General features: G+C 50.9%; 2 protein-coding genes across 2 annotated transcripts in view; both read right to left on the bottom strand.

The window, feature by feature from the left end:
* Window positions 1-270: 270 nt before the first annotated feature.
* SLC25A41 (solute carrier family 25 member 41) lies at window positions 271-8,792 on the bottom strand. Its single transcript, XM_021083988.2, has 7 exons — window positions 8,455-8,792; window positions 8,046-8,201; window positions 6,899-7,051; window positions 6,325-6,432; window positions 2,736-2,903; window positions 2,505-2,652; window positions 271-717 (listed from the first exon to the last, which is right to left on the bottom strand). Exons 1-7 carry the CDS (start codon window positions 8,650-8,652, stop codon window positions 545-547), a joined length of 1,104 nt encoding a protein of 367 aa, XP_020939647.1. The 5' UTR covers window positions 8,653-8,792; the 3' UTR covers window positions 271-544.
* Window positions 271-9,769, bottom strand: part of SLC25A23 (solute carrier family 25 member 23) — a 29,915-nt gene continuing 20,416 nt past the window's right edge. Inside the window, exons 9-14 of the mRNA XM_085009347.1 lie at window positions 8,046-8,201; window positions 6,899-7,051; window positions 6,325-6,432; window positions 2,736-2,903; window positions 2,505-2,652; window positions 271-717 (exon numbers count right to left, since the gene is read on the bottom strand). Of these exons, the coding sequence (XP_084865473.1) occupies window positions 545-717; window positions 2,505-2,652; window positions 2,736-2,903; window positions 6,325-6,432; window positions 6,899-7,051; window positions 8,046-8,201 (906 nt within the window). The 3' untranslated portion in view covers window positions 271-544. The remainder of the gene's footprint in view (window positions 718-2,504; window positions 2,653-2,735; window positions 2,904-6,324; window positions 6,433-6,898; window positions 7,052-8,045; window positions 8,202-9,769) is intronic.

Raw genomic sequence — 9,769 nt, 5'->3', positions numbered from 1 at the left:
TCCAGGCTCTGATCCCAGGCCCCTCAGTTTCTCTCCTGGACCCAAGGCATCGTCGGGGCTTCAGTTCCCATTCAGAACGGAGGGGCCCATAATACCTGCCCCTCCTCCAAATCCCAGGGGTCCCATATGTCCAGCTCCTCTCTTGGGCCCAGATATTGGAAGCACCCAGCTTCCTCTTAGACTCAGGGTATTCCAGGTCCGCAGGTTACACCATGGAGCCAGGTATCCAGGTCCCCAGCTGCCCTCCTGGACCCAGGTATCCCAGACACGAACAGCAGAAACCATCTCTTTATTCCTGGTTGTCTCTACATTCACCCTTTTGCCTTGGAAGCAGAACAAGTAACAACCAGACAAAGTGGACTCCAGATTAGTCCCAGGCTGCACCCTGGGGAGGAGGCCCCAGGAATCTTCTGACCCAGGCCCCGAGCCTACTTCTGACAAAAAATGCCCTGAGTCCCAAGCCTGGAGGAAGGACTCTTTGGAGCCAGGGGACACTGGATCCTCCTGTCCATTTCTGCCCAGGGCATGTTGCCTAGCTCACTGCTTACACATCCAGGGTCTTCTTCATGGCTTCATATACCACGTAGCTGATACCACCTGCTGGCAACACCTTCAGCAATGTGGGGGTCATGCCTCGGTACAGCCCTGGCCAGCCCTGCTGGGCCAGGATCCTCTGGAAGACTCCACACATGGTGGGGTTCGTACCCTCCGCAGTGTCTGCAGGGACAGGGGCAAGCTAAGAGCCAGGGGCCAGAGATGATTTGGCCTCCTGGGGGCGGGGCTGGAATTTTGGGGAATGGGGAGTGAAGTCAGGAGCAGGGGATCTGGGTGTTAGTTCGAAAGAAGTTTGGAAGAAGAGTTCCTGCTGGATCAGTGGTGTCTCTGGAACACTGGGACCCAGGTTCAGTCTCCAACCCAACACAGTGGTTTAGGGATCCAGCATCGCCACAGCTGCAATGTAGATCATAGCTTTGGCTTGATCTGATCCCTGGCCCAGGAATTCCTGTGTCCCGATTCGGCCAAAAAAGAATTAAAAACGAAAAAGAAGAAGTTTGGAAGCTTTTAGAGGAAATTGGCCAGTTTGGGTAGAGTGAGGGGCAGGAATTTTCATGATTTTTATTTTCTTTTTAGGGCCACACCTGCAGCATGTGTAAGTTTCCAGGCTAGGGGTCTAATCAGAGCTGTAGCTGTCACCCTATGCCACAGCTGCTCCAACTTGGGATCTGAGCCACATCTGTGACCTACACTGCAGCTTGTAGCAATGCCAGGTCCTTAACCCACTGAGCAAGGCCAGGGATCAAACCTGCATCCTCATGGATACTAGTTGGGTTCTTAACCTGATGAACCATAACAGGAACTCCTCAGGATTTGTTTTTTATTTAATTTTTTTGTCTTTTTGCCTTTTCTAGGGCCGCTCCTGCAGCATATGGAGGTTCCCAGGCTAGGGGTCTAATCGGAGCTCTAGCCACCAGCCTATGCCAGAGCCACAGCAATGCGGGATCCGAGCCACGTCTGCAACCTACACCACAGCTCACAGCAACGCCAGATCCTTAACCCGCTGAGCAAGGGCAGGGACCGAACCCGCAACCTCATGGTTCCTAGTCGGATTCATTAACCACTGTGCCATGATGGGAACTCCCAGGATTTGTTTTTTAGAGAATTTTAGAAAACATTTCAACGTTCAAGCTCTGCTAGAGATGTGGAGATTGTGCTAAGGGGTCCTTTGGAGATGTTTTCAAGATCGGGGTGGTGGGCTAAGGACCTTTTTGGATGTTTGAGGATTTCTTTAGGGGTTTGAGAGTCTACTTGGGGGAGTCCCATTTGGGGAGTTTCCAGGAGAGTAGCAGAAGTAGTTATAAGTTTTGGGATGTCTTAAGTGTCAGAACTGGCAAATTTAAGAACGATTTGATTTGTGGAGCCTGTTGAGGGCTGGGTCTGATTTGGAGAAGTTGGGAGGTCATTTGGGGACCATCTGTCTTGAGATCAGTATGGGGGCCTGGGTCACATTCAGGGAGGTTTGTCAGAGTTGTTTGGGAGCTGGTGGTCCTTTTATTTATTTACTCTTTTTAGGGCCATACCCAGAGCATGTGGAAGTTCCCAGGCTAGGGGGTGAATTGGAGCTACAACTGCTGGCCTATACCATAGCCACAGCAACTCGGGATCTGAGCCTCATCTGCAACTTACACCACAGCTCATGGCAATGCTGGATCTGTAGCCCACTGGGCCAGGGATTGAACCTACATCTTCATGGATACTAGCAGATTCATTACCACTGAGACACAACAGGAACTCCTGGATGTTCCTTTCAGTGGTATGTCATATTAGTTTTAAGGGCTGGGGTTAGGTCTGGGGGTGCATGTAAGTCTTGGCGGGTTCAGGGGTCAGCAAAGGTGGTCAGGATCAGATATGGAAAGTTTGGGAGTCAGTTTTGGGTGGGCGAGAAAGTCCAGAGTGGAAGCAAGGTAGGGAGGAGCATAGAAAGTGCCTCCCGGGGCTAGGCTGACCTTGGGCTTGCATCCTGGTGCGTACCAATGTCAGTGGATAACTGGCCATCTGGCCACAGGTCGTGGACAGGGTCACGGATGACAGGCTGACCAGGCCACTAGGGTCCTCCATGTCCCTACCTGACTTCAGCCAAAGGCACCTGAGCATCTGCAAGAGAAAAAAGCCAGGAGGAAGCTCTTTATGGGCCTGGGTTCACGCCACTCCTGCCACCCCATTTGCGGGAGCCACACCTCATAGACAGCCAGGTCGGTGCAGGCATAGGGAATGATGCCGAGCATGTTGGGCAGGTAGCCACGGTAAAGGGCGCGGGTGCCCTCCTGCTGCAGAATCTGCCTGGCGCAGTCCAGTAGCCCCTCATACTGGCCAGTCCGGCGCAAGGTCAGCCGCGTCTTCAGCACCTGGGGAGGATAGGGAGTGAGGCAGCTTATTTCCTCCTCTCAGTGATGCCCAGCAGTGGCCATTGTGCCCATCTATGCAGGAGGAAACTGCTCAAGAATGCACACAGCTGGCTTTCAACGCCAGAGCCATCAGATCCCTTGGCCCCAAGAGGGTGAAGGAAGCGCTGTGAGCTGGGTGGGGTCTGTGGCAGCTCTTTTTTTTTTTTTTTTTTTTTTTTTTAATCTTTTCATGGCTGCATTTGCATCATATGGAAGTTCTCAGACTACAGATTGAATCAAAGCTGCAGCTACAGGCCTATGCCACAACCACACCAGATCTGAGCTGCATCTCCAATCTATGCTGCAGCTTGCAGTAACACCAGATCCTTAACCCACTGAGTGAGGCCAGGGATCAAACTACATCCTCATGGATACTAGCCAAGTTTGTAACCCACTGAGCCACAGCAGGAACTCCTGTGGCATCTCTGTCTTAATACCAGCCAAATGTAGCCCTGTGGATCCCAGGTAGTCAGATCTACCAGTTTCCCAAAAGAAGCTAGGAATTGGAATTTTTATGAAATGCCCATTATCAAAATACTGGCAACTCTACAGTTGTGCAAAAGACAGCACACTGTGTGTGGTAGGCAACATTCTAAGGTGGTCCCCAGTGTTCCCATTCCCCTGATACACATTCTGGGCTTACTGTCTGCCCTCCCTCCTGCCCCTGACCATGAACTAGACCTGTGGATGGGATGGGCTATTGCTTCCCCGGATCATATCTGGGGTTACATGATATGACAAGGATGAAGGGATTTTGTAGGTGTAATAAAGCCCCGGAGTTCCCATCGTGGCACAGCTGAAACAAATCCAACTAGGAACCATGAGGTTGCGGGTTCTATCCCTGGCCTTGCTCAGTGGGTTAACGATCTGGCGTTGCCGTGAGCTGTGGTGTAGGTCACAGACACGGCTCGGATCTGGCGTTGCTGTGGTTCTGGCGTAGGCCGGCAGCAACAGCTCTGATTGGACCCCTAGCCTGGGAACCTCCATATGCCATGGGTGCGGCCCTAAAAAAAAAAGAGAGAGAGAAAAAAAAGATGTAATAAAGCCCCTAAACAGCTGATTTTAAGTTAAACAAGAAAAATCATCCAGGGTGGGCCTGAACAAATCAGGCGAACCCTTTAAAAGACAGAAACAGAAGGTCTCAGAGAGATTGGAAACATCAGAACACTCTCCAGTTGGTCTTCCACAAGCAAACTGGCGGAGAGGACAATGTGGCAGGAAACAGACAGTGGCCTCCAGGAGCTGAGGCCCTCAGTCCTACAACCATAAGAAACAAACACAAGTTTGGCAGATGACCCCAAGTCTCTGATGGCTTCATTGGGAGCCCAGCTGACACCTTGATTTCCACTTGATCAAACCCTGAGCAGAGGACCGGATTAGCCAGTGCCCTGAGGTGGTGACCCACAGAAACAATGAGATAGTACATCTGTATCATCTTTAGCTACTGCATGTGTTAATTTGCTATGCAGCAAGCAATAAACAAAAACACTTCAGAAGCAACTCAACCAGAAAAGGGCAGGATTTATATGAAGAAAGCTTTACAAGAGTATTAAAGGACAAAAAAGAAAAAAAAAAAAAAGAGACTTGAGCAAATGGAAGTGTTCGTGGATATGTTGACCTGATATTTTACAGATGGCAATAATCTCTACACTCATTTACGAATTGCTCCCTGTCCAGTAGAAAACAAATAGCAGTAGGTGATTTTGTGTTCTGAATGAGGCAGGTTGCTCCTAAAGTTTAAGTGGAAAAATCAACAGAGAATAGCCTGGAAAACTGATAAAGAGGAGAAGGGAGGGAAAGAGTTCCTGCTCTGGCACAGTGGATTAAGGATTTGATTGCAGCGGCTCTGGTTGCTGCAGAGGCTAGGGTTCAATCCCTGGTCCGGGAACTTCCATATGTGGATGGTCACACACACACACACACACACACGGAGGGAGAGAGAAGGGATGGAGAATAAGACATAATATCAGGCCTCAAAAATTAAAGACAAGGGAGTTCCTGTTGTGGCTCAGTGGTTAACGAATCCGACTGATATCCATGAGGATGTAGGTTCGATCCCTGGCTTCAATCAGCGGGTTAAGGATCTGGTGTTGCCATGAGATGCAGTTCACATCCTGCGTGGCCGTGGCTGTGGCATAGGCCACAGCTCCTATTTGACCCCTAGCCTGGGAACTTGCGTAAGCTGTGGGTGCGGCCTGAAAAAGACAAAAAACTAATAAATTAATTAAACAAATTAAAGACAGGAAGTAAAACTACACAGAATCACGATCAGTGGTTGCCAGGGCCTGTGGGATGGAGGGAGGGGTAAATAGGTGGAATACAGTGACTTTTTAGGGCAGTGAATATTCTGCGATGTTATTATGGTGGCTCTCTCGCAAGTTTTCAAAACCCATAGCAAACTGCAACACAAAGAGTGAGCCCTAATGTCAACTATGGACCTCCATTAATAATAATGTATCTAGCTCAGTGGGTTACGAACCCGACTAGTATCCATGAGGTTTAATGCCTTACCTCACTCAGTGGGTTAAGGATCCAGCATTGCATGAGCTGTGGTGCAAGTCACAGACGCAGCTTGGATCTCACATGGCTGTGGCTGTGGTGTAGGCCAGCAGCTGCAGGTCTGATTCAACCCCTAGCCTGAAAACTTCCATAAGCTGCAGATGCAGTTGGTAAAAAGACAAAAATAAATAAATAATGTATCTAATAATATATCAATATTGGCTCATCAATTGTAACCAACCTATGGGGCAAATACAAGATGTTAATGACAGCGGAAACTCTGTATACATGTGGAGAGGTATTGGGAACACTCTGTCCTTTCTGCTCAATTGTTCTTTAAACCTAAAACTGCTTTACAGAGTAAAGCCTAGGAGGTCCTGTTGTGGCTCAGCAGGTTAAGAACTGGAAATGAGGAAGGAGAGGACCCACTCAGTAAATACTGCTGAGGTGACCAGGTAGCCATCTGGAATAAAAGTGTTTTTTTTGTTTGTTTGTCTTTTGTCCTTTTAGGGCCGCACCCGCGGCATATGGAGGTTCCCAGGCTAGGGGTCCAATCGGAGCTGTAGCCGCCAGCCTATGCCAGAACCACAGCAACGCGGGATCCGAGCCACATCTGCAACCTACACCACAGCTCACAGCAACGCTAGATCCTTAACCCACTGAGCAAGGCCAGGGATCGAACCCGAAACCTCATGGTTCCTACTCTGATTCGTTAACCACTGAGCCATGACAGGAACTTCAATCTGGAATAAAAGTTTGATATACATCTTATAGGAAAAGGGAGAGGAGGGACAGGGAAGAGGGAGGGGGAGGGGGAGGGGAAAGGAAGTCATAATAGCAGCAACATCCTGTTTCACCTTTCACAGGGCAGATAATCTGTTACCTCCATGGGGTTGATGAGTGTCTGGGAAGTGGCCACAGCCAGGGAGCCAGCAAGGAGCCGTTCCTGAAAAGGTGGGGATCCGTGCACTCCGCAGAAGTAGTTCTTACACTGGGACAGGAGAGAGAAATGTGAGAAAATAGCTAAGCTTCTTCCTTCCTGAAACGCACTCAGAGGAAGAGGTTTGGGACTTGGAGATTGAAAATATATCTTGGATAAGGATCTGGGTTTGGAGTTCCTGTGGTGGCTCAGTGCAAATGAATCTGACTAGCATCCATGAGGACACAGGTTTGATCCCTGGCCTTGATCAGTGGGTTAAGGATCTGTGATTGCCGTGAGCTGTGGTGTAGGTTCCAGACGTGGCTCGGATCCCTCATGGCTATGGCTGTGGTGTAGGCCAGCAGCTGCAGCTCCCATTTGACCCCTAGCCTGGGAACCTCCATATGCCACAGGTGCAGCCCTAAAAAAAAAAAAAGGGGGGGGGAGGATATGGGCTTTTGGGGGCAGTGCTAGAGGGGTGGTACAGGAGAAATGAAGACTTGACGGTGAGGCTGGGGAAATCAGACCATCCCCATACCTGTTCAAAGACTGAGAACTTGATGGCATACTCTGGTGCAATCTTGAGTATGTTGATACCATTGCCCCTCCAGAGTGAGCAGAAGCCCCCTTCCTGGACCATGCTCCGTAGACCTCCCAGCAGGTTCATGAAATTCGTCTTGGTGGAGTACACCTGGGGATACGGAGGGGCCCCTGGCTCTGTGAGGAGTCCTCCACCCCATCTCCATTCCCATTCCAAGCCTGGAGCTCAACCCCTCCTGTCGCCAGCTGCCCAACCCCCACCCTACCCCCTCCCATCCCCATTCCTTCTTCTTTTTTCTTTTTCTGCTTTTTACAGTCACAACTGTGGCCTATGGACGTTCCCAGGTAGGGATTGAATCGGCCTTGCAACTGCTGGCCTATACCACAGCCACAGCAATGCCGGATCCTTATCCCACTAAGTGAGGCCAAAGATTGAACCTGCATCCTTGTGGATCCTAGTCAGGTTCATTAGTCACTGAGCCAAGAAGGGAACTCCTCCCCCATTCCTTCTTCGACACCTTCCCTGGCTAGTCCTAGAAATCTTGAACACAGCTCAGACTCAGACCCATTACCAACCACATTCCTATCTCACCCCTCATTTTCATCTCCTCCCCAGACCTATTTTCTTTCTTTCTTTCTTTCTTTTTGTCTTTTGGCCATTTCTTGGGCTGCTCCCGCGGCATATGGAGGTTCCCAGGCTAGGGGTCGAATCGGAGCTGTAGCCACCAGCCTACGCCAGAGCCATAGCAACGCCAGATCCGAGCTGCATCTGCAACCTACACCACAGCTCACGGCAACGCCGAATCTTTAACCCACTGAACAAGGGCAGGGATCGAACCCGAAACCTCATGGTTCCTAGTCGGATTCGTTAACCACTGCGCCACCACGGGAACTCCCCAGACCTATTTTCAAAGCCATCCAAAGACCCCATCCCCAATTCTCTGACCCCCACCTTATACCTGGTACAATTCTCCTCCCAACTCCAGCTCCCCACCCCATCTCCTTTGAGCCCCCTTCTAACTCCAGGCCCTGACTCCCCCCTCATACTTGCTTCTGGTTGCACCCTCACCCCCATCCTGAACTCCACCTCCGGCTGTCCCCACCCCGACAGCCCCAGCGCCATGCTCCCCAACCCTACCCCGCACCTGCATGTACACCTTGGCACGGTCCAGAGGGGCCGTGCCAGTGCGAGACACCGCCCCAGCCATGGCTCCTGAGAGGAGAAACTTCCACAAGGCTCCCTCGTTATCCACTTCCAGGACATCCACAGGGACCATCAGCTGCTCCCCCGTGTCCAGCACCTGCAGGGGAGACCCAGCTCCCGCCCACACTCAGCCAGGCTGGAGCTCCTGCCCCAAAATGGCTTCTGAACCCCATCCCAGTCAAAGGGCTACCCTGGTCCCCCCTGCTTCAAGATGGAATTCCACCCTCATCTGCTTGGAGGGGAGCAGGCCATGTGGAGGGGATGGGCAATGTGGTCTCGTACCCCTGCAGTCCTGGGTACTGGGAGGACTGGGTTAGTGGCACAGGGAGGCCTTCGGTTCCCAAACTTACCTGCTGAGTGGGGAGGTGTTCCAGTTCACTTTCACGCACGTGCCCAAACACGTACCCATACACGTGTGTACAGCCTGGGTTTCGGGAGCGGCAAGGGGGTGGGGGTGTGTGGGCTTTGCTGAGTAAGGCCTTGACCGTCTTAAACAGAGTCTGGACTCTGGAGCAAGGCTCCTGAGCCTCCTGTGGTTGGGCTCCCATGGCAACTGGAGGGTCAGGACATTCAGGTTCAAATCCCTGGCGTGAGGTTTGCCCATCCAGCAACCATGTGGGAGAGGCACCTTGTAATTTGGGTTCCAGGGGCTGATGATGTCACAGAGGCCCTTGTGACCTCACTGGATGGGGTAGACAGAGGGAGCATCTCCCCCCATCCCCAAAAGGTTCACATCCTAATCCCTCTAAATCTGTGAACGTGGTAGGTTACCTGGCAAAGCGGGAGGGGCTGGATTCAGTTTGCAGATAGAATTAAGGTTCCTAAGTAGCTGATGGGGAGATGGAAAGATTGTTCTGGATTAACTGCAGGGGCTCAGTGCCATCTGAGAAGTGCTTAAACTGAAAAAAGGGAGGCAGAACAGTCAGAGGAATTAGATGTGAGAAAGACTCTGCTGGCCATTGCTGGCGTTGAAGATGGAAGGTGGGGCCACAAGCCGCAGAAAGCAGGTGGCTTTTAGAAGCAGGAAGAAGCCAGTGAGCAGATTCTCCACCGGAGCTTCCAGAAGAAGCCATCCCTGCCAACAGCTTGATTTTATTTAGCCTAGCGAGATTCCCGGCAGGCTTCTGACCTCCATAGTAAGCCACTGAGTTTGTGGTCATTTGTTACAGCAGCCACGGGAAACTGATACACTGGGTTTCGTTGTCATGGCAATAGGAGATATACGTGGGGAGAACGGGAAGGCTCTGGAGCTCTGGGAGAGACAGACACACAGTTTTTTCCTAAAATCAGACAGGCATAGGTTTGAAGCCAAATAGACCTGAGTTTGAATCCCATCTCAGACACTTCTTGCTGTGTAACCTCGGGATATCTGCTTTACTTCTCTGAGCTTCAGTTCCCCCATCTGGAAATTGGAAGTAATGATTAACTCTACCACAGAGGGTTGTCAACAGGATCCAGTGAGAGTCTTCATTAGGGGGCATCTCCATCTTCCAAGATGTTTGATCAAAAGCCGTGATGTCATCCTTGATTCCTCTCTTTCTCATAGTCTGTCATCAAATCCTGTGGGCTTAATCTTCAGCGTATATCCAGAATCTGGCTGCTTCTTACCATGTGCCTGGCCTTCACCATGGTTCAGCCCCATGGTCGCTTACCTGAATAGTGGCC

Source organism: Sus scrofa, chromosome 2 (assembly GCF_054392235.1).
Source record: "Sus scrofa isolate SSC_HxYL_T2T_F1_AM1 chromosome 2, Sscrofa_HxYL_maternal_Yorkshire_Landrace_v2.0, whole genome shotgun sequence".
Taxonomy (NCBI): Eukaryota; Metazoa; Chordata; class Mammalia; order Artiodactyla; family Suidae; genus Sus; species Sus scrofa.
This window is presented reverse-complemented; position numbering and strand designations above follow the sequence as displayed.

Bases quoted from the DNA above. Each gene is read 5' to 3' on its own strand.
- SLC25A41 (XM_021083988.2), bottom strand. From the start codon at position 8,652: ATGGGAGCCCAACCACAGGAGGCTCAGGAGCCTTGCTCCAGAGTCCAG. The intron at 7,052-8,045 runs GTGCGGGGTAGG...CCGTATCCCCAG, and splicing joins GTGCCAAGGTGTACATGCAG to GTGTACTCCACCAAGACGAA. The intron at 2,904-6,324 runs GTAACAGATTAT...TATCCTCCCCAG, and splicing joins CACTCATCAACCCCATGGAG to GTGCTGAAGACGCGGCTGAC.